At 40.9% G+C, this 23,869-nt stretch overlaps 1 protein-coding gene across 9 annotated transcripts in view; it reads right to left on the reverse strand.

Annotated features, from left to right (window-relative positions):
- Positions 1-1,460: 1,460 nt before the first annotated feature.
- The window catches only part of CC2D2A (coiled-coil and C2 domain containing 2A), a 131,937-nt gene continuing 109,528 nt past the window's right edge, over positions 1,461-23,869 (reverse strand). For all 9 annotated transcript variants that reach the window (XM_086404752.1, XM_086404753.1, XM_086404760.1 and 6 more), the window contains 8 exons: positions 22,158-22,361; positions 18,452-18,541; positions 16,546-16,659; positions 13,998-14,132; positions 9,071-9,193; positions 4,337-4,395; positions 3,342-3,516; positions 1,461-1,790 (listed from right to left, as the gene is read on the reverse strand). In XM_086404752.1, coding sequence (XP_086260878.1) covers positions 1,602-1,790; positions 3,342-3,516; positions 4,337-4,395; positions 9,071-9,193; positions 13,998-14,132; positions 16,546-16,659; positions 18,452-18,541; positions 22,158-22,361 — 1,089 coding nt within the window. In that variant the 3' untranslated portion in view covers positions 1,461-1,601. The remainder of the gene's footprint in view (positions 1,791-3,341; positions 3,517-4,336; positions 4,396-9,070; positions 9,194-13,997; positions 14,133-16,545; positions 16,660-18,451; positions 18,542-22,157; positions 22,362-23,869) is intronic.

A 23,869-nucleotide genomic window follows, 5' to 3' on the forward strand; every position in this document is an offset into this window, starting at 1 on the left:
TTGACTTACTTAATATGATAATCTCAAGGTTCATCCATGTTGCCACAAAGGGCAACATTTCATCCTTTTTTAATGACTGAGTAATATTCCACTGTCTGTGTGTACCACATCTTTTTTATCCATTCATATGTTGGTGGACATTTAGGTTGTTGCCATGTCAGGGCTATTGTGAATAGTGCTTCTGTGAACATAAGTGGGCATGTATCTTTTCAAATTAGAGTTTTCATCTCTTTTGGGGATTGCTGGATCATATGATAACTTTACTTTTATTTTTTTTTTTAGAGAACCTCTATAGTAGCTTCACCAATTTGTATCTCACAGTGTAGGAGGGTTCCATATTCTCCACACCCTCTCCAGCATTAACTTACAGGCTTTTGGATGATGGCCATTCTGACCTGTGTGAGGTGGTCCCTCACTGTATTTTCGATTTACATTTCTCTTACAACTAGAGATATTGAGCATCTCATCATGTGCCTGTTTGTCATCTGTATGTCTTCTTTGAAGAAATGTCTTATTTAGGTCTTCTGCCCACTTTTTGATTAGATTGGTTTTTTGATACTGAGCTGTATGAGCTGTTTTGTAGATTTTAGAAATTAAGCCCTTGTTGTTTATGCCGTTTGCAGATGTTTTCTTGCAGTCCATAGGTTGTCTTTTTGGTTTTTTTAATGGTTTCCTTTGTTGTGCAAAATCTTGTAAGTTTGATTAGGTCCCATTTGTTTATTTTTTATTTCTTTTGTGTTGGGTGACTGATCTAAGAAAAAATTGCTATGATTTAAATCAGAAAACCTTGTTTTCTTCTAGGAGTTTTATGGTGTCATGTCTTAGATTGAGTCTTTAAACCATTTTGAGTTTATTTTTGTTCACAGTGTGAGTATGTGTGCAAAATTCATTGACTTCCGTGATGCTAACCAGCTTTCCCAGCACCACTTGCTGAAGTGACTGTCTTTCTCCATTGTATATCCTTGCCTTCTTTGCTGAGGATCAGTTGTCCAAAGGTGTGTGGGTTTATTTCTGGGCTCTGTTCTGTTCTGTTGATCTATATGTGTGTTTTTGTGCCAGTACCATGCTGTTTTGATTACTGTGCTTTTACAGTGTTGTCTGAAGTCTGGGAGGACTGCTACTCCTGCTTTGATTTTGTCCTCAGGATTACTTTGGCAATCCTGGGTCTTTTGAGGTTGCATAGAAATTTTAGGATTATTTGTTTCAGTTCTATGAAAAATGTCAAGGGTAATTTGATAGTGAGCACCTTAAATCTATAGATTGCTTTGAGCAGTATGGCTATTTTAACTATTAATTCTTTCTATCTAAGTGCACAGGATATCTTACTGGCAAAGAAGAAGATCATTCCCAGTAGAAGGTGAGCCAAGTGTGAAAGCGTAGAGCTATAAAGGTCATAGGAACTCTGAGTTGTCAAAGTTGAATTTAGGGTCAGAGTGGCAGAGACAAGGCAGACTACTAAATTTGCACATTTTGAAAATCATGATAATTTTATTTCATTATTTGCAAGTATTTTCTTTCCTCTGACAGATCAAGAGCAGTTAAAAAAATATTCTCACATCTTAATTATAAATTTTACATGATATAAAACATACAGGGAAGTATTATCTATTTCGTATAAGGGAGGCAACGTAGATCCAGACAGACAAAACATTTCTGGGGTATGGGTGGACATACACAGCTAAAGCAAATTCAACATTAGGAGCGTCAATATTATGTACTCCAGTGCTATACACAGCTTCAATCAAAGGCTTCACCTCAGAGTATGGCATGTGAAGGGGGAATCCAGAGAACTGCAGGAAAACAAAACAACCAACATTTTAATCATTATTGAATGTGAAGTTTTCACTGTATTTTCCCCCTAATTAAGTATGTGCAGTTCTAAGTAGGAAGTCTTCCTTTTGGGTCTTAAAGTCATTTATTTAGCTTTGTTTTTCCATTCAGCTATATATTAGCATTATAGAAAATGGAGAGAGGCTAAGTGTTTTAATTGCTAACATACTGACTTGATGTTTAAGATACCTGTTAATCACCCAGCCACCCTCCACTGTTCCCTTCCTTCTTCCTCATAGCCCCGAGTTTTCATAGAAAGAAACCCATGCAGTACCAGGAACCTAGGGTAGATGAACACATTCTACCTGGCCTCAGTGTTGATCTACAGGAAAGAGGGTATGTGATCTGGGGAACTTGTAAGGAGTAATGGCATACAGATGTTCTCTGCTGCTTAGAGCAAGGTGTGTCCCTTTGTGAGCCGTACCAGGAACTATTCCAGCCCACGTGTGTCCATATATGAGTGCTACCAGGAACTATTCCTGTGCTCCCATGAGGAAAACCAGTCTGTGGATGATGCCATCACATGGAGGAGGGCAGAGTGGGAAGACGTACAGACGTGGTATAGCCCCAATAGCTACTCACCCCTAAAATTTGTTAATGCTCATGCTTGTTTGAAATAAGTTTTCTGTTACTTGAAAGCATCGCAGCTGAAACCTAGCCTTAGAAGTCAAAGGGTAAGTTTTAGTCACTGAATAGAATTAAACGTCCAACTTGGAACCTTCCTGGTGGTCCTGTGGTTAAGAATCCGCCTGCCAACGCAGAGGACATGGGTTTTTCCCTGGTCCGGGAGGACCCCACATGCTGTGGGGAACTAAGCCCGTGCACCACAACTACTCAGCTCACGCGCCTAGTGCCTGTGCTCTGCACCCAGAGAAACCACTGCGATGAGAAGTCCATGCGTCGCAGCTAGAGTGGCCCTTGCTTGCTGCAACTAGAGAAAGCTCGTGTGCAGCAACAAAGACCCCGTGCAGCCAGAAGTAAAATGAAATAGATTTAAAAAATGTCCAGCTTGGTTTCATACTGTTGACCAATGAGGCTTACTGTTTCAGTTTGCCACTGCTTTCTAGGTTTCAGTATCCAGCTATAGGGTATGAACACACAGCACTACTGACAGCAGAGAATATATATTGCCTAGTAAGGAGAATTTTTCTTAGCAACAAAAAGCAATCAGAATAAAGTCATATCCTTAAAGTCTGCTCAAGAATGGTTGGCTTTACCTTTATGCTCAGTTGAGTCTAACATGATTTAGCCAAACATTTTCATTTTATGTAATACTCTTGTGATTTTATAAAAGATATTTTTCATAGGACCCTCCTACAAAAAAATGGTGATATTTCTGTTATATAGAGACGTTTTGCTATTTAATGGTGGGTTCATTCTTGAGCTATGAACTTTGAATCACATTTTTTAGTCTCTGCTGCTTCATCTATATAGTTTGGGAAGTAATCTAGACACTTTGATTCCAAAGCCCATCGCACCAAGCAGTTTCCAATTTGAAATGGACTGCTTACCCTGTAGTCTCCTAGCTGTTTGAGCAGTTCTGCTCTGTGGTCGTCCTCTACGTCGTCTTGGTTCCTTTCTAAGAGAGGCAAGAAGTGACGCAGCATGGAGGTGCAGTATCTGTTCCACCGAGTCAGATGGCGTGGCCGCCAGTCCATGATTTTTTCTTTTAGTATTTTTTCAATCCTGTTTATGAAAAAAAAAAAAACAACTCCATTTTTTGGGGTTGACTTGACTTTTCCCTCATAAACAAAAGTACCAAAAATAGCATTTTGAAACTTTGAGAAGAAACAAGATTTTTTTTTTTTTCCAGCAATTAGTTGTTCTCAGAATCTCACAACTTTATTTTAAATTTGGAGTTGAGAGTAAATTGGTGTTTTTTAGTAATAATACCATAAAAGGCTCACTGTGATCTTGTACAGTTTGACATGCACCTCTTCCTGTGGCCTGAGACAGCAGAAAGGACATACAGGCTTTGGAACTGGGAAGGTCTGGCTGGGCTCAGAAGCCCCTTAAACACCTGACAAGTACGGGGACCTCTCTGAGCCTTGTGAAACTGGAAAAATAAAAGTTCTGTTTTACAGGGTTCATGATTAGGATTATGGGCCTCAAACGGGCTCTTACCAGCCATCTTATTAATGCCATGTGCTAGGTTTAGAAAGTAGCTGAAGTTCACTGAACCACTGATGGGACAAAATGGGCCTATTTAAGCCCAGGATTGTGAGATTACTGCACGGGACCCATGCATGCATGCTGTTGAACTCTAATCTGGGGGGAAGTTTCTGGAGAAACTTCACTGGTGGTGACTTCAGTGGTGGACTTCACTGCCCTGTGGCTTGCACCATGCTGATGCCAGAGCCTTGGGATTTAGAGGCCACATTGGAACTTTGTAAACACAAATTAAAGTTTAATTGCCGTTCACACTGATCCAGGCTGAGAACTGTTTCGTTTGACAGTAACACTCCTAGTGACAGACGGCATGTGGATTTATGGGTTATCATGTGACCTGTCTTGCAGTTCAGCTGCAGCCACCTTGTCTGTGCGCTGGTAAATAAGCTCTTCTGGCTATAAAAGAAAAAAAAAACAGTTGAGAAATTTTTTAGGAATCAGTTTATTTTAATAGCTGTACATCCTTCTCTAATTTTTTTTTTAATTATGCACTCTTCATTGAGTTAGGATAATATTGCAGGTGCCAGTGTACCCAAGATCTACTTTTAAGTAAAGCATCACAAATAAATTACAGTGCTGTGTAGTTCTTTCTCAGTTTTCTTACCCTTTCTCTCACAGAAGTAACCACAATCTGAATTTGTTTTTTTCAGCACTCCTTCATTCAACATGTATTGAAGACCTACTGTGTGTCAGACACTTAAACAGGTGAAGAGGATGTAGCCCGTATGAACAGAATCCCCGCTCTTGCGGTGTTTACGTTATAGTCAGCGCAGACAGGCAAATTAGTGAACTGTGTTTGTGATTTAACTACAGATATACATATCCCTAAACAGTATACTGTATTGCTTTTCACTTTTCTAAACTTTAGTAATTTTACCCTGTGAACATATAATTTTCCCCTGTAACACATTTAGAGAGGATGGCAAATACGTATTCTCAGTGTGCTTACCTAAGGTTCATAAATACGGATCCATTTGTGTGATTGCTATAAAATACTCCACTGTATACACACCATAACCATACACCGTAACTTACCCCTTCTGTCCTGCCAGTCCTGAGGCTTCTGCAAACAGTTCTCCTATGCAAACTTTTACGTTACCTGGTATCCATGAAGAATTTCTCTACAGTGATTTTTCTTAAAACGTTTTTGGGAAAGATTTGATCCACAGCAAAGAATACATTTTATATTACACAGTTTGTATATATCACACTAGGACCACAGCCTTGTCTAACTCAATGAAACTAGGCCATGCCCGTGGGGCAACCCAAGACAGCGGGTCATGGTGGAGAGATCTGACAGAATGTGGTCCACTGGAGAAGGGAATGGCAAACCACTTCAGTATTCTTGCCTTGAGAACCCCATGAACAGTATGAAAAGGCAAAATGATAGGGTACTGAAAGAGGAACTCCCCAGGTCGGTAGGTGCCCAATATGCTACTGGAGATCAGTGGAGAAATAACTCCAGAAAGAATGAAGGGATGGAGCCAAAGCAAAAACAATACCCAGCTGTGGATGTGACTGGTGATAGAAGCAAGGTCCGATGCTGTAAGGAGCAATATTGCATATGAACCTGGAATGTCAGGTCCATGAATCAAGGCAAATTCAAAGTGGCAACAAGAGATAGCAAGAGTAAATGTCAACATTCTAGGAATCAGCGAACTGAAATGGACTGGTTGGGTGAATTTAACTCAGATGACCATTATATCTACTACTGCGGGCAGGAATCCCTCAGAAGAAATGGAGTAGCCATCATGGTCAACAAAAGAGTCCTAAATGCAGTACTTGGATGCAATCTCAAAAACGACAGAATGATCTCTGTTCGTTTCCAAGGCAAACCATTCAGTGTCACAGTAATCCAAGTCTATGCCCCAACCAGTAACGCTGAAGAAGCTGAAGTTGAACGGTTCTATGATGACCTACAAGACTTTTTAGAACTAACACCCAAAAAAGATGTCCTTTTCATTATAGGGCACTGGAATGCAAAAGTAGGAAGTCAAGAAACACCTGGAGTAACAGGCAAATTTACCTTGGAATACGGAATGAAGCAGGGCAAAGACTAATAGAGTTCTGCCAAGAAAATGCACTGGTCATAGCAACACCCTCTTCCAACAACACAAGAGAAGACTCTACACATGGACATCACCAGATGGTCAACACTGAAATCAGATTGATTACATTCTTTGCAGCCAAAGATGGAGAAGCTTTATACAGTCAACAAAAACAAGACCAGGAGCTGACTGTGGCTCAGATCATGAACTCCTTCTTGCTAAATTCAGACTTAAATTGAAGAAAGTAGGGAAAACCACTAGACCATTCAGGTATGACCTAAATCAAATCCCTTATGATTATACAGTGGAAGTGAGAAATAGATTTAAAGGCCTAGATCTGATAGATAGAGTGCCTGATGAGCTATGGAATGAGGTTCGTGACATTGTACAGGAGATGGGGATCAAGATCATCCCCATGGAAAAGAAATGCAAAAAAGCAAAATGGCTGTCTGGGGAGGCCTTACAAATAGCTGTGAAAAGAAGAGAAGTGAAAAGCAAAGGAGAAAAGGAAAGATAAAAACATCTGAATGCAGAGTTCCAAAGAATAGCAAGAAGAGATAAGAAAGCCTTCTTCAGCGATCAATGCAAAGAAATAGAGGAAAACACAGAATGGGAAAGACTAGAGATCTCTTCAAGAAAATCAGAGATACCAAAGGAATATTTCATGCAAAGATGGGCTCGATAAAGGACAGAAATGGTATGGACCTAACAGAAGCGGAAGATATTAAGAAGAGATGGCAAGAATACACAGAAGAACTGTACAAAAAAGCTCTTAACAACCCAGATAATTACGATGGTATGATCACTGACCTAGAGCCAGACATCCTGGAATGTGAAGTCAAGTGGGCCTTAGAAGGCATCATTACGAACAAAGCTAGTGGAGGTGATAGAATTCCATTTGAGCTATTCCAAATCCTGAAAGATGATGCTGTGGAAGTGCTGCACTCAATATGCCAGCAAATTTGGAAAACTCAGCAGTGGCCACAGGACTGGAAAAGGTCAGTTTTCATTCCAATCCCAAAGAAAGGCAATGTCAAAGAATGCTCAAACTACCACACAATTGCACTCATCTCACACGCTAGTAAAGTAATGCTCAAAATTCTCCAAGCCAGGCCTCAGCAATACATGAACCGTGAACTTCCTGACGTTCAAGCTGGTTTTAGAAAAGGCAGAGGAATCAGAGATCAAATTGCCAACATCCGCTGGATCATGGAAAAAGCAAGAGTTCCAGAAAAACATCTATTTCTGCTTTCTTGACTATGCCAAAGCCTTTGACTGTGTGGATCACAATAAACTGTGGAAAATTCTGAAAGAGATGGGAATACCAGACCACCTGATCCGCCCCTTGAGAAATCTGTATGCAGGTCAGGAAGCAACAGTTAGAACTGGACATGGGACAACAGACTGGTTCCAAATAGGAAAAGGTGTACGTCAAGGTTGTATATTGTCACCCTGTTTATTTAACTTCTACGCAGAGTGCATCGTGAAAAATGCTAGACTGGAAGAAGCATAAGCTGGAATCAAGATTGCCGGGAGAAATATCAATAACCTCAGATATGCAGATGACACCACCCTTATGGCAGAAAGTGAAGAGGAACTCAAAAGCCTCTTGATGAAAGTGAAAGTGGAGAGTGAAAAAGTTGGCTTAACGTTCAACATTCAGAAAACTAAGATCATGGCATCCGGTCCCATCACTTCATGGCAAATAGATGGGGAAACAGTGGAAACAGTGTCAGACTTTATTTTTGGGGGCTCCAAAATCACTGCAGATGGTGACTGCAGCCATGAAATTAAAAGACACTTACTCCTTGGAAGGAAAGTTATGACCAACCTAGATAGCATATTCAAAAGCAGAGACATTACTTTGCCAGCAAAGGTTCGTCTAGCCAAGGCTATGGTTTTTCCTGTGGTCATGTATGGATGTGAGAGTTGGACTGTGAAGAAGGCTGAGCGCCGAAGAATTGATGCTTTTGAACTGTAGTGTTGGAGAAGACTCTTGAGAGTCCCTTGGACTGCAAGGAGATCCAACCAGTCCATTCTGAAGGAGATCAGCCCTGGGTGTTCTTTGGAAGCAATGATGCTAAAGCTGAAACTCTAGTACTTTGGCCACCTCATGCGAAGAGTTGACTCATTGGAAAAGACTCTGATGCTGGGAGGGACTGGGGGCGAGAGGAGAAGGGGACGACAGAGGATGAGACAGAGAAGGATGGCATCACTGACTCGATGGACGTGAGTCTGAGTGAACTCCAGGAGTTGGTGATGGACAGGGAGGCCTGGTGTGCTGGGATTCATGGGGTCGCAAAGAGTCGGACACGACTGAGCGACTGAACTGAACTGAACTGATAACTATCAAATTTAAAGTTTTCATAATACATCTCAGGCTTGCTATTTATAATCTAATAATGTCCAGGACCCTCTAAATTAATGAGTCCATCCTGGATCATGCCCCAAACTTTGATTTCATGTTTCAACATGAAACATGTGATGAAGTTAATTTATTGAATTGAGACCAGCATCTGAAAAATTAAATGAAATATATTTTGTGGCATTTTTTTAGATCACAGGACTCTGTATCAAATTTATTCTTTTATGTATGTATAGTGGTTCATCATATGATGGTCTGTTTCTTATTGGGAATTAGCCTTAACTAAGTTTGAAAATGAAGAATTATCCTAGACTAAATACCTAGGAGTGGAATTAAGGATCAAAAAATATCTGGCTACCCAGTATAACGATGTCAAATTCCTCCCTTTCTTTGTCTGCATTTGAAAGTAAAAGTATTAGTTGTTCAGTCGTGTCTGACTCTTTTGCAACCCCATGGACTGTAGCCCACCAGGCTCCTCTGTCTGTGGGAATCCCCAGGCAAGAACACTGGAGTAGATTGCGATTTCCTTCTCCAGGGGATCTTCCCAAACCAGGGATTGAACCCGCATCTCCTCCATTGCCGGCAGGTTGTTTACTATCTGAACCACCAGGGAAGACCTGTCTGTCTACATTTAATTGTTAATAAGAATATATCATACCTGAACACTGGAAAGGCCAGGATATGGAAGACTTCTTGAAAAGAAAGATTTCCATAGCTTGGGCTTGGTGACATCAAAATTTATCCGTAGTGGGGAATCATATTGTTGAATATTAAACCAAATCTAAAAAAGACAAGACTACATTAGTGTATATGGTGGCAGATGTATGTGTATACACGTGTGAGTGTTTCGAGAGAGGCAGCAGAGAGACAGCAAGACGACACACTGCTTGCCCATTTTTTGTCATGTTTTGATTCTTAACACCGACAAGCATTTTACAATCAGTGGCATCACGTAGTTGCCATGGGCCATTTCTTTACATTTTTGTATACCTGCAGTAGAGGTGGACCTTACTATTGAATGTAGATTGCTGAAATAAGGTAGTTCCTGGTGATTAGAAACTTACCTCCTCTATAAAAGTGGGATAATAGTACTTACCTCATAAGATTAAGCGAGTTAATTTATTTACGTCTCTTTAGAACAATGCCTAGTACATACTAAGTCCTCAGGAGCTGTTAGCTATTTTATTACTACTGTTTGTATTTATTGTTGTTTGTCTCACTAGACTGAGATGTTTCCCTGAGGACTTCTGTCCCGTGCTCTATTCACCACTGCGTCATTAGTGTCTGGCACAGCTCCTGGTTGGCATGTGATAGGCATGACTACCTACCTGTAACTGTGTGCCTGAGTGGTGAATTTGTCCCATTCAACATAATCGTCAAGCATCTTATATCTAGGCTCAGTTCTAATACAGTCGTGGATAAAGTTGTAAATGAAACAGAGTTTCTACCGGCACGTAGTAGCTAATGAGAAGACGGTGCAGACAAACAGATAGATGGGATATCAGACGATACGTGGCATGGGAGAGGGTATCACTGGCCCAGTTCTGCACCCCTGCCTATACCTACAGCCTCTGCCCTGTTACTTGGCAGTTGTTGTTTAGTCACTAAGTTGTGCCCAACTCTTTTGTGACCCCATGGACTGTAGCCGTCAAGGTACCTCTGTCCATGGGATTCTCCAGGCAAGAATACTTGAGTGGGTTGCCATTTCCTTCTCTAGGGGGTCTTTCCGACCCAGGGCCTGAACCTGCATCTCCTGCATTAGCAGGTGGATTCTTTACCACTGAGCCACCCAGGAAGCCCGCCACTAAAAGGGTAGAAGTTAGAAATGTATTTCCTTGGCTCTTGACTTGTGCTAAGTAGAGAGGCATAGTGTGACCGATGGTGTCACTATTCTGTGTCCCAGCCCCCAGAGAAGCCCTGCATGTTCCTACTTGCCCTCTTGTGCCCCCGCCGACTGTCATTGCCCCAAGTCCCAGAATAAAAACGCATGAAGCAGGGCGCTCCCAGCCTTGTCAGCAGAACCATCCTGGCTGGCTGACGGGTCCATGAGAATAACGGTCTGAAGCCATTTAGTTTGAGGATGAGCTTTTAGTGCTTTGTTGTGGCAACAGTTAAACTTAACATGGGTTATAGAGAAAGCTATGCAGTAAGAGGTGAGATTGGGGGCTAGGCAAGAATGGCAACCCACTCCAGTATTCTTGCCTGGAGAATCCCTGGACAGGGTCGCAGAGTCGGACATAAGTGACTACACACGCACACGCACACACACACACACGGATGTTTTCACTGGAGAGAGCATGAAGTGAGGGGAGAATTAAGCTGTCTGGTAAGGGGAAGGGTCATCCATGCAGAGGAGATAGCAAATGCAAAGCGCGTTTGAGGGACAGCAAAGAGAACAAGGTGACTTCAGAGAAGTGAGCACGTAGAAGCAAGAAAGGGATCAGGGAAGATGGGGCCAGGCAGGTGTCAGGTCGTGGAAGCCTTGGGGCCACTGTAAAGGTTCAGGCTCTGACTTTGGCCTGAGCCAAGAAGTCACTGGAGTATTTTAAGCAGAGGGATGAAAATCTGACTTCTGTTTTAACAGGAATATTATTTGCTCTGGAGATTAGACAGGGATAGGGGCAAGTAGTTTTAAGAAGGCAAGGTTTTTAAGAACTACAGTCTGCTGTAGGGTAGGGAATGTGCAGAAAAGCAGTCGGAAATAGCACTGGGAAGAGAGCTGAAGTCAGATTAGAATCCAAGGTGAGACGTTTATTCTTCAATTTATATACAGTGAGGTGCCTTCAGTACTTTCTGAGCCATCGCACGAGGAAAGCTGAACACTTGGAAATAACCAGGCATCAGAGGACCAAACGATGGACTGAGCTGGAGACAGATTATTTACTTGGCTATTTATAGTAATGCAGGACGAAATAATAATGACACGACCTGGAAAACAGAAGGGGCGGTATCTGTATCATTTGGTACTAATATCTGTTAATAGGATTGAAGTAGGAAGTAGGGGAGGGGGAAACTCAAGGACAGTTACGGGGTTTGAATCTGAGTGCCTGACCTCTGTAGAAGTGGGAGGGCCAGGAGGAGGGGCTGTTTTCAGAGATAAAGGAAAAATGACTTGAGTTCTGGATGTCCTGAGTTTGAGATTTTGATCAGCACCTTGCTGTCTAGCAAACAGTTGAAGATTCAGGTTCCAAAGATTCCTGGGCTAGTGATAGAATTATGACTTTTTTTTTTTTTTGCCAGGATAAACTAGATAGAGCTATAATGAATAGTAAGTGTGGTTCTGCAAGAAATCTAAATATAGAATTTTCAGGAAAATCTACTTTCAAAGTGTGGAAAGAAAAGTTAGTGGCAGAAACCTGAGAAGCTGTTGCAGAGAAATGAAAACCAACAGTCCTTTACTAGTAAACCAAGGATGGTCAAGTGTTTTTTTTTTTTTTTTCATGAAGAGGTGATTAGTTGTGTCATGTGCCATAGAAAAGGAGAAGTGAGTGAGGAGAATAAACCACTGGACTTATTTATCCATTAGTAAGACAATGGTACTTCTCAGAGTTTAATTCTGTAGGCTGATTAGGGAAGAGGACTAGATTATAGAGGATTGAAGTCTGAGAAGGAGAAAAGGGCATCGGGGATGAGATGGCTGGATGGCATCACTGATGCAATGGATATGAACTTGGGCAAACTCCGGGAGTTGGTGATGGACAGCGAGGCCTGGTGTGCTACAGTCCATGGGGTCGCAAAGAGTCGGACACGACTGGGCGACTTAACAACAGCAATAAAGTCTGAGAAAGTGGAAGCAGGGCATATAAATAGAATTTAAAGAATTTTGGAAGGAAGAGAAGGAGGGGCAGTGGTAGTTTAGGGTATAGCTGGGTTGGGAGAAGCATATCTACAGAGAATGACAGAGAAAACTTAACAGAGGCAAGTGTTGGAGCGGGAGTGGAAACACAAACATGGATGGAAAGGACTGACTTCTTGGCAGAGGAGTGAAGGAGGAGAAAGCCTGGCAGTCTCTTAAGGAGGTGGTGGAGCAGAGGCAGCGGAGGTTCAGAGGGCCGGACCCAGAAAGTGAGCCTCGGGCGGGTCCTCTGGAGGGTGACCGAGGCTTCGAGCAGGTTCCCTCCCAGCCGCTGCCGGCACCCTGAGCCACTGCTGTCCGTCTTGACAGAAGAGGAGGAAAGGCTTCTTTCTTGCTCACAGCACTTGGCTTCATGTGAATTGGTCAGCCATATGGTAATTGTTTTGAGAGCTAGTAATTCTGACAGAGAATGGAATTCTTCGAAGGCTTTTCCAGTACCCTTTGACTCTACCTGACTACTAATATGACCTTAAAGTGCTTCTCTACATGTAGATGGAGCTTAGCAGATCATCTGTGATTATCCCTATGCTTTTAATTAAAAACAGTACCATGCACACGGGATGCTGCACTTCTCTTTTCACACTTGTGGTTAATAATAGTTACTGTTTGCTGAATCCCTGTGGCAGACAGGTACTTTGCTGGGTGCTCAGCGTGTCTTATCTCTACTCCTGGTAGTAACCCGTAGACCAGAGGCCTTCACAGCAGGGAGCACATCACAGTGACATGGGAAGAAATTTTAGACCCTCTAACTATCTCTCTTTAAGAAAGATATGTCTTCTCTGTGTAATGTAAATAATGTATCGATACATAAGTAAGTATATAATTTACAAATAAGAATACATATATTGGGGCTACCTGTTGAAATGATTCTTCTGAATCATTTTAGTAGTCAGTTCAGAGATTCCTAAGGTAGATGATGATCATAAAAACAGTCACAGGAGCCAACACGGGGTTGCTACTGTGTGATAGTTGCTTTGTATTGATTATCTCATTTACTTCTCACAACTACTCTGTAGTTACTAGCAAATACCTTCATTTAACCGGGGAAGAAACTGATGCTGTTTAAGATTAAGAAACTTTCCTAAGCATACACAACTGGTAAACATTGACATTGGAGTTTAAACTCAGGCAGTGAGATCTAATAACTCATGTTTTTAACCAGTGCCTTATGGAGTACCTTTGCTTGACACTATCTTTAATTACCAATACCAACTCAATAATTAATTGAGTGTGAAAAGTAAAAGTGATAGTTTCTCAGTCATGTCTGACTCTTTGCAACCCCATGGACTGTAGCTCGCCAGACTCCTCATTCCATGGAAGTCTCCAGCCAAGAATACTGGAATGGTTTGCCGTGCCTTTCTCCAGGGGATCTCCCCGACCCAGAGATCAAAACTGGATCTCCTACATTACAGGCTGATTCTTTACTGTCTGAGCCACCAGGTCCAGTACAACTCAATGGACATGAACTTGAGCAAAGTCCAGGAGATAGTGGAGGAAGAAGGAGCCTGACGTGCTGCAGTACATGGGGTTGCAAAGAGCTGGACATGACTTAGCGACTGAACAGCAACAATTTTATATATATATATATATACATATATATATATACACACACACACACACATATACATATATATGTAAATTTTCTGGCACACAAATATTATTAAAATTAATAGGTCAGTTAAAAAAAATAGTCAACCAACCATATTTCAGAGGAAATGGTAATACTTACATTATCAGGACCTATTAAGCAGCTCACACTTTTTAAGGGGCAGAAAGTATCAAATTGTCCATAAAAATGTCCACTGCAGGGGTTCCATATTAAATAGTGACTTTGTTCCCGAGTTAGCACATAGGCGGTTGGACCCTGAAAGAAAACAGCCATTAAGCCTATTTCCAATTAATTATGCAATTAGGGCCAAGAGGAGTTTGTACAGACAGTTCATTATTTTAGTTGGACATCTAATTTCTAAACCCCATGGCTAATGGTGAAAATTAGTTTGAAGTTCTAGATTATGTTGAATTAATAAAATCAAAAGTTTACTCTTGCATAATTCTTGCCCCTTCAACTACTTCAGTATGGTGACCAAATAGGGATGGTCATGTTACTGAACTAATGTATCTTGTTTTTAAAAGTTAAATGGGATACATATATTTTCAATTTTTTTTGATATAATTGGCATACAGTGCTGTGTAAGTCTAAGGAGTCCAACATAACTTACTTACATCATCAAATGGTGGCCACAATACGTTTAGTGAACATCCATCATCTCATATAGATGTCTTTAAATAGACAAGAAAAAATTTTTTTTCTTGTGATGAGAACCCTTAAGATTTACTCTCTTAACAGTTTTCATTTACAATGTACAGCAATGTGAATTATCTTTAGTATATTGTACATTGCATCCTGAGAACTTGTTTTATAACTGGAGGTTTGTACCCTTTGATTATCTTATCTAATTCTAACTCCCCAGTCCCCTGCCTCTGGTAGCCACAAATCTGATCTCTTTTCTTTGAGTTTGTTTGTTTTGGAGTATAATTGACCTACAACACTATGTTAATTCCTGGTAAACAATATAGTGATTTGATATTTCTGTACATTTCAAAATGATCATCGTGATGTCTGGTTATCATCTGTTAGACATTACATAATTGTTAACTATATTTCCCACACTATACATTTCACGATGAGTAGCTGTAACTCATTTATTTTGTAACTGAAAGTTTGTACTGAACCCTCCTCACATATTTCTCTCCTCGCCACTGTCCGCCCCCCAACCCCTGGCAATCACCTGCGTTTTTTGCTGTATCTATGATTCTGTTTCTGTTTCATTATTTTGTTAATTTACTTTGGCTTTTAGATTCCACATTACATTATTTGTCTTTCTCTGACTTATTCCACTTAGCATAGTACCCTCTAGGTCCATCCATGGTGTTGAAAATGGCAAGATATCTTAAGATTGGCTGAAGCATGATTATTGATGGAAATAAACAGTAACTGGGTTTTCTTTTTAGAGTGAGCAAGCTTGCCTTTTAAGTATTCAGAAGGCTGATTATATCTGAATAATACTTTTAATTCCTGTTTAGAAGGAAAATTCGAAACGGAATTTGAAAATTCCTGTTTCTAATACAGGGATTGATATGTGATACACTTTTATAATTACGTAAACGAATAGAAAGTACTGTGAAAGGATACTTCTGAACTCTTGACGGTTGAGTATACCCGAGGAGGGGTGGGCTTGGGAGTGAAAACTTGCAGAGGGATGTTAACTTTTTATTCAGAATACTCGTGCATTATTAGACCCTCCTTTTACAGTGTGCATTTATTCATTCGTTTATTTCTTGTGTGATTTCATTGATGCTCACTCTAGGCTTCTGGGGAAGGTGGGGTAGAAATTATCATCCCAACTTTCTTTACATGAAGCTCAGAGTTGTGAAGCAAATCGTTTAGAGTCATGCAGCTTGTGAGGAGTGGGCAGAGCCTTGGACCCGGGCCTGGGGACTTCCTAGTCCTGTACTCTTTTCCCGGTTCCAGGCTCTCTGGAAGACAGAGACTGAAAATGACTTAGGGTTCAGTTGTGACCTTGCCTGTCTAGCAGCAGCCTGTGCTGTCTAGTCACCAAGGATTCCCAGAGCCTGGGAGCCTGTTTTCTGAAACACTTTTAAGTTAAGCTGCTTCAATCCATGAGACTTTTTAAAATTTGTACCCTCAAACTACCCCCAACCTGCCCCCAGTTTAGGGGTATTTGCAGTGGGCTGGGGAAACAGATTTTAGTAGTCTCTATTTCCCGTCTAATAAAAATAACAGAGACACCAGTACATGGCATGAACATTCTTCTCTTTGCCCCTGTGGTTATCTGCCTTGTTCTGCTTTGCATGCCAGCCTAACAGCAACTGCTTGTGGAAGAAGCAGGCGTGAAAGGATCTCTACCCCGGCCACACTTCTTCAGATCCTTTCATTCCTCAGCATGAATAACACTCGATAGCTGAGGGAATCAGAACTCTTCGTAAGATGGGCGGGAGGGCAGAGCCAGGTGGGGGTGATGGGTGGAGAAGGGCTCAGATTTGCCCAGAACATCCTCAAACGTATAGGGCTCAAGTACCCCGAAAACCCTGTCATGTCTCATCACTGGTTCTCTCTCCCTACTGTGGCTTCTCTGGGCTACTTTCTTTGCAGCTCCAAGAACTGCTATGAAAATAAGTCCTGCCCATGACCTGGAACATAACAGCACCATGTTAGACAATGACCTTCTCAGAGAGAGCCAGCCTAATGGTCCTACCTCGGGAATAGCATTGCCCGTCACCAGCCAGGCCTTCTTTCCCATGGAGAGGAAGTAATTGCATAGTAAAACTGCGTGTTCTTCTTCATCTCCTGCCAGGAGATCGAGAAATTGCTGAACAAAAGGAAAGAAAAATCATGTTCATTGGCTGCTTCACTCTAGACGGGCTGTATAGGATTTTTAAAAGACACTCTTAAAACTAGTGGTTTAAAAGATAAGATATATTGTTTAAAAAAACACTCAATTTTAGTTGGACATGGTGTTTTCTCTGACATTTCAATGACATGAATTTCTAGAATCGATTGTGGGGTGGGGTCAGGGAGATAAATTTCAAAGTTTCAGTTTTCATGTTGAACTTATATATGATAGCCCTCTATGTGGAGAAGGCAATGGCACCCCACTCCAGTACTCTTGCCTGGAAAATCCCATGGGCGGAGGAGCCTGGTAGGCTGCGGTCCACGGGGTCACTAACAGTCGGACATGACTGAGTGACTTCACTTTCACTTTTCACTTTCATGCATTGGAGAAGGAAATGGCAACCCACTCCAGTGTTCTTGCCTGGAGAATCCCAGGGACGGGGGAGCCTGGTGGGCTGCCGTCTATGGGGTCGCAGAGTCGGATACAACTGAAGTGACTTAGCAGTAGCAGTATGTGCTAACACTTTCTTTTTAAAGACTTTATTTTCTAGAGCAGTTTTAGCTTCACAGCAACGCTGGAAAGAAGCTACAGATATTTCCCATGTTTTCTTGTTCCCACACATGCACATCATCAACATCCCCAACCACAGCGGGACACGTGTTAGAGCTGATAAACCCACACTGACACCATAATCACCTAAAGAGCATAGTTTACATACAGGGCTCCCTCTTGGTGTTGTGCGTTCTGTGGGTTTGACGAATCGGTCATTGTGGTATCATGTGGTGTGTTTTCATTGCCCTGGAAATCCTCTGTGCTCTACCTGTTCACATCCTGACCTCCCATCCCAGCGCCACACTGTTTTTTAAGCACACCGCATGAGTCAGTTCAATGGATCCTGGAATAAACCTGTGAAGGCATACTCTCATCTTCCCATTTTACAGATGAGGAAGTGGAGGCACAGAGAGATGAAGCAATACCTAGGAAGTGGAAAGCTTGTCTGGCTCTAGAGCACATAGCTCTTCTATTCATTGTATGTCTTCTTTTAAATATCTTAAGGTTGTGAAATTTTATCTCTAAAATTGTCAACACTGTGTTTCTAAAATATATTGGGGAACAAATAATTCAAAGTGTACTTCAGTTTCTTCCTTTTAGAGCTATTCTTCGAAGGGAGTTGTATATCACAGTTCAACTTTATGCCAACACAGTACCTGAGATCCAGAAGCCAAATGAATACCAGTGATAATACATGTTTATACCATTGAAGACTCATTCCGAAGTTTATGTAGCTAGCATACATTGATTGTAAGTTCCAAGAGGTCAGAGGCCATGTTTCTTCTGCTCATAGCCTGAACTCTGTATAGTGTCTGACATGTGTCAGGGAACGAAGAAATACTTACTACATGAATAATGACATGCCTTAAGAGGCCCCCATAAATTAAGGAATATGCAATTTCCAATGTAATATAAAATGTGATTTTGATTATTTTATGAATAAAACTTTGGGGGGACAAATCAGCATTAAGACATCTGAAGTAGTGTGTGTGTATGCACAAATAATTAGTTTTTGCATAACTCCTGAAGTGTGGGTAGATTGAACCAGGAAGAAAAAAGTATTTCAGAATGAATTTAGTTCATTCTGTTAAACAGATGGCCATGTAGACTTTTATAATGACTAACTTTTATAATTTTAAATGTTGCAATTTAAAATTAAGCAAGCCATTTACTGATATTCCATGAAGCCAGCACATCTGTGAGGAAGAATACTTACATCCGAAGTGCTCCACAGGTCACAGACACCAGCAAAGGAGACCGTGTCGGGCAAGAAAGGAATCAGAGACACGTATCGGGCCACCAGTTCCTGTTTAAACAAAATTAGCTGTAACTGTTTTCCCAAGACCATAGAAAGCTGGATCCTGTACCTCATTTCTTGCAAGAAAATTTCATGTATCACAGACATTTATGTGAACAAAATGAATCCTCACAAGTGCTAACTAAGTGTTGTGTTAATAGTATCTCGTTTAATCCTCTCCAAACATCCCGAGGAAGACTATTGCTATTATCCATCTTTGACAGATGAAGAAAGCCTTTTACAGAAGGCTCTTGTGTGTCTTTGAAATGTCCTCGTCTTCTTTTTCCTTTCCCCTTACTGTTAGAACTCTCCAGGATCGTCTTTTATTTTCCTGAGCACCCGTTTCTCTAATAAGTCCTGGTTCTGTTTAGATAGCTGTTGTTCAGTCGCTAAGTCATGTCCAACTCTATGCGTTTAGATAGAGAACAGTGGTATTTAGAAACCAAGGCTGGTGCATCGCTGTGGTTGCCATTCATATTTCTGTAATTTCTAAGGAGGACGAGCATCTTTTTATATGCTTATTGGCCCTTCATGTTTCTACTTCTGTGACTTTGTATTTAAGTATTTTGTATATTTTCAAGTTTATGTGTAGTTTTTAAAAAATATATTTTAGTTACTATTCTTTGGTCTATTATATGACTTCCCTGGTGGCTCAGCTATAAACACCCTCTCGCGACTGTGGCTTGTCTTTTCATTTCCTTTGTGCTGTTCTTTTGTTAGACTCAGGTTCTCAGTCATAATGTGGTCAAGTTTATGCTTTCTCTTTATAGTCAGTGCTTTTTTCTGGCTTGTTTAATGATCTTCCTATATCAGGTCTTATGGATAAAAATGCCTTTCATATTTAAGTTCTCAGTCTATCTGTTGAATGGTGTGAAGCAGGAATTGATGTTTATCTTTTTTCCATATGTAAAATCAGTGATCCCACTACAGTTTATGTAATAGTTTTTCCTTTACTAATTTCCAGTGCCAGCTTTGTCATACATCAGGTTTGAGTGGGTCATATTTGTGTAGCTCTATTCTGGATTTTTAAATTCTCTTTTTTTATCTGCGTGTCAGTACGATTTTACCTTAGTGACTATATGACATGGTAGATCTTCCCACTGAGCTCTTCTTACTCTGCAGGATTATTTTGCTATTTTTGGCTCTTTGCACTGCTGTATAAATATTAGAATCAGTGTGTCAAGTTCCACTACAAAGTGTTTTAAAAATCTAGCTGTACAGTCTGTGTTTTAACTGGAAAGTTTAATCCCTTCACTTTGATTGTGATTACTGGTAAATATTTAGACTATTTCTACTACCTTATTCTGTGCTTTTTATTTTTCACACTTTTTCAGTGTTTTTTCCCCTTCTCACTCTCTTTACTCCATTTTGTTATTTTATCTTCTGCTAGTTTGGAAGTTATACCCAATTTTTAAGATTCTTTTAAGTTGTTAATCTAGAAATTTCAATTTGAATATTTAACTTGAACTCTAAAGTTGGGCTTTCCTGGTAGCTCAGATTGTAAAGTGTATGCCTGCAATGCAGGAGACCTGGGTTCAATCCCTGGGTTGGGAAGATTCCCTGGAGAAGGGAACGGCAACCCACTCCAGTACTCTTGCCTAGAAAATCCCATGAATGGAGGAGCCTCATGGGCAACAGTTCATGGCGTAGCAAAGAGTCGGACATGACTGAGCGACTTCACTTTCACTTTCTTTCTAAAGTTAAAAACATTTATCTTTGCCCTTGGAAAATATAGGGCATTAAAATGGTCTCATCAATCCGTCCTGACATATATACATGTTTTTCAGGATTTTTGTTTTATCTTGATTTTTCAACCACACAGGTTTTATATTATTTCTATGAAGACAATGCTTGTTGAAAGTGAAAGAAAGTGTCAGTCGCTCAGTGATGTCTGACTCTTTCCAACATGGGCTATAGCCTACCAGGCTGTTCTGTCCATGGGATCCTCCAGGCAAGAATACTGGAGTGGGTAGCCGTTTCCTTCTCCAGGGCATCTTCCCGACCTAGGATCGAACCCAGGTCTCCTGCATTGCAGGTGGATTCTTTACTGTCTGAGTCACCTGCTGCTACTGCTAAGTCGCTTCAGTCGTGTCCGACTCCGTGCAACCCCATAGACGTTAGCCCACCAGGCTCCCCCGTCCCTGGGATTCTCCAGGCAAGAACACTGGAGTGGGTTGCCATTTCCTTCTCCAATGCATGAAAGTGAAAAATCAAAGTGAAGTCGCTCAGTCATGTCCGACTCTTCGCGACCCCATGGACTGCAGCCCACCAGGCTCTTCCATCCATGGGATTTTCCAGGCAAGAGTACTGGAGTGGGGTGCCATCACTTGTTGAATTCTACACAGATTTCCTGTTTTCTTTACCTGTCATTATGTGTTGCATCTAGGATTTTCTGAGAGCCTTCCTTCTCTGTCCCTAAATTGCTATATTAATAACTCACAAGCAGGGGTTACTGTCTTACAATCCACTCTCCAAAGACAGTTATGAGTTACAGTGTTCAATTAAGAATAGCCTGTTCAAGACTTTGTATGATTTTAATACCTTTATATCATGAAAGTTTTGTACCTGGTCGTATATCCCTGGGTATGTTCCAGTGTCTCCTGGTTTACAGTCTATGGGAACTTGAATAGCATTTGTATCCTACTGTTGTGTGAAAATTGTATAAATCTTAATTACCTTGAATTGGTTCATTGTGCTTTTCAGGTCTACTATATCCTTCTACGTCTCTATATATTCATTCTATTAATTTTTGAGAGTTTGATATTGAAACTCCAACTAAAAATCTTAATGTATCTACTTAAAAAAATAATTGTAATATGTAGTGGAACTACATGGTCTGTATTTTCCAAGTCTCCTATAAATGTATTATCATATTTTAATAATTTGAAAAAATTTAAAAAGAAGTTAAAAAAAAAAGACGGTGCAACATGTTTATGTATAAAATAAATAAGCTGGAAAGGATAAAAAGAGTAGTCTATTCAACACACAGTTCTGTTCATTTGAGACTCTGATAGGTGTGGTTCTTTACAGGCAGAGAATGATGCACATTTAACAGCCTGGTAGGGATGTGCTTTGTGGAGATGTCCTAAATGCTGTACTCATGGGGAGCGTCTTCCAGGTGTTAATTTTCCAGCACCCAGTGTAATGTCAGGGCCACAGTAAGCACTCAATAATTAATGAATTCACTGAACGAATGGAGCAAGGGTTATTATCCTTGCTGGTACCTTCAGACTTCTGTAAGGAAAGTAAGCCTCGTGGTACTAAAAAAAATCTTAATCATTAATCACTAATGTTCTTGACATAGTTACTATCCTAAGTACCATGAAATATGATAATTAAGAGGGTAACATACTGAACTTTGGGCTTCCCTAGTGGCTCAGATGGTAAAGAATCTGCCTGCAATGCGGGAGACCTGGGTTTGATCCTTAGGTTGGGAAGATCTCCTGGAGAAGAGAATGGCTACCCATTCTGGTATTCTGGCCCAGAGAATTCCATGGACAGAGGAGCCTGGCAGGCTACATAGAGTCCATGGGGCCGCAAAGCGTCAGACACAACTGAGCGACTTTCACATACTGAATTTTAAAACCTTTTAAGCGCCGATACTGATTTGCTATGAAATGCTTACCGCTGTTGCTTGGGGGTTGTTGGGGTAAGCATCAAGGAGCTCCTGAGGAGGGTTTAAAGGCTTGAGATAACGAGTGATGAAGACGGTCTTCCCGCTAACGTCAACCACTGTGGTGAGGCACTGCCGGTTGGGAAACTTCAAGGCACACTCAGCTCGAAACTTCTCTGTTGCTTGAAGCAATTTCTCATCTTCCTGAGAATCAAACTTCAAAAGGAAAGATGTGTATGATTACAGGAGATATGGTGGAACCTGTTCGGATCCCACAGTCAACGTGGACTCAACATGTGCTTCATGAGGTGTGATTCAGTGACCCCCCCTTAACAACACTGTCATGCCCTGGTGTTCCTGAAGCCTTATTTAATTGTATTTATAATCTAAAAATCAGATGGACTCATTAAAAATGACTCATTAAAAATTCAGTGACATTGAAAGGAGATCAAACCAGGCAATCCTAAAAGAAGTCAATCCTGGATATTCATTGGAAAGACTGATGCTGAAGCTGAAGCTCCAATACTTTGGTCACCTGATGCAAAGAGCTGACTCATTGGAAAAGACCCTGATGCTGGGAAAGATTGAAGGCAGGAGGAGGAGGGGGCAGCACAGGATGAGATGGTTAGAGAGCATCACTGACTCAATGGACATGGTTTGAGCAAATCCTGGGAGATAGTGAAGGACAGCGAAGCCTGGCGTTCTGAAGTCCAGGTGTCGCAAAGAGTCAGACACAACTCAGTGACTGAACAACAGCAAGAAAGTAGTCATTAGGCATACAGCCATATGGAAAGTATTAGATTAATAAAGCAACACATAAAAGTTAAGCTATGATGTACTGATTCTGATTGATGAGTCCAAGCAATAGTTTTATGTGTATTTTGATGTTGGTGTTAGAGGGACTCAGAAACCTAATGTCTCAAGTGCAAAGCTAAAGCAGCTCATGTTAAAAGGACAACATGTATAAGTATATATCCATGCATCTGTGCTCAGTTGCGCCAGCTCTTTGACCCCATGGACTGCAGCCCGCCAGGCTCCTCTGTCCATGGCATTTCCCAGGCAAGAACACTGGAGTCGGTTGCCATTTCTTTCTCCAGGGGATCTTCCCGACCTGGGATCGAACTCGCATCTCCTGCATTGGCAGGCAGCTTCTTTACTGCTTAGCCACTGGGAAGCAACAAGTATATATGGATGTGTTAAAAGGTTTTAATCCATAGCCAATGTAATAAATAACAGTAATGAGCCTGAAGTAAAAGGAAGCAGAACTAGAAATGTGAAGGATATAATACTTAAACATTTATAAAATACTTTAAAAAGTGGTTCTCTGATCCAAGCTGAGCCAAATCTCAGCCTTTTTAGTAACTCAAGCAGATGAAACAGATTTCACTTGTCTCTGGACATATGGTGTCATTTTTCCTTAAAGGCATTGCTAAAAAGTAGCATGAATAAAGCAGATATTTAAGTGTTCTTATAAGATTTTTGTTGTTTAGTATAAAAATTTATGTATGGTTGATTACTTACTTTGACAAACACAAAATTTTACTAGAAAGTCAACTTTTAAGTAAGGTTTACATTCCTGGCAGTGCTTGAAAGTTGGTTTTTTTTTGTTTGTTTTTTTGTTTTTTTAGTAGGGAAATACCTCCAGACATCCCCTTCATACTTTTTATTTATTTTAGCATTTAAAGCTGCCGACATATTTGATTACACTGTCTCCCTCACAGAAC

This window comes from Bos grunniens, chromosome 6 (genome assembly GCF_055505025.1).
Source record: "Bos grunniens cultivar Pamir isolate PY7600 chromosome 6, Bosgru_T2T1.0, whole genome shotgun sequence".
NCBI classification, from domain to species: Eukaryota; Metazoa; Chordata; class Mammalia; order Artiodactyla; family Bovidae; genus Bos; species Bos grunniens.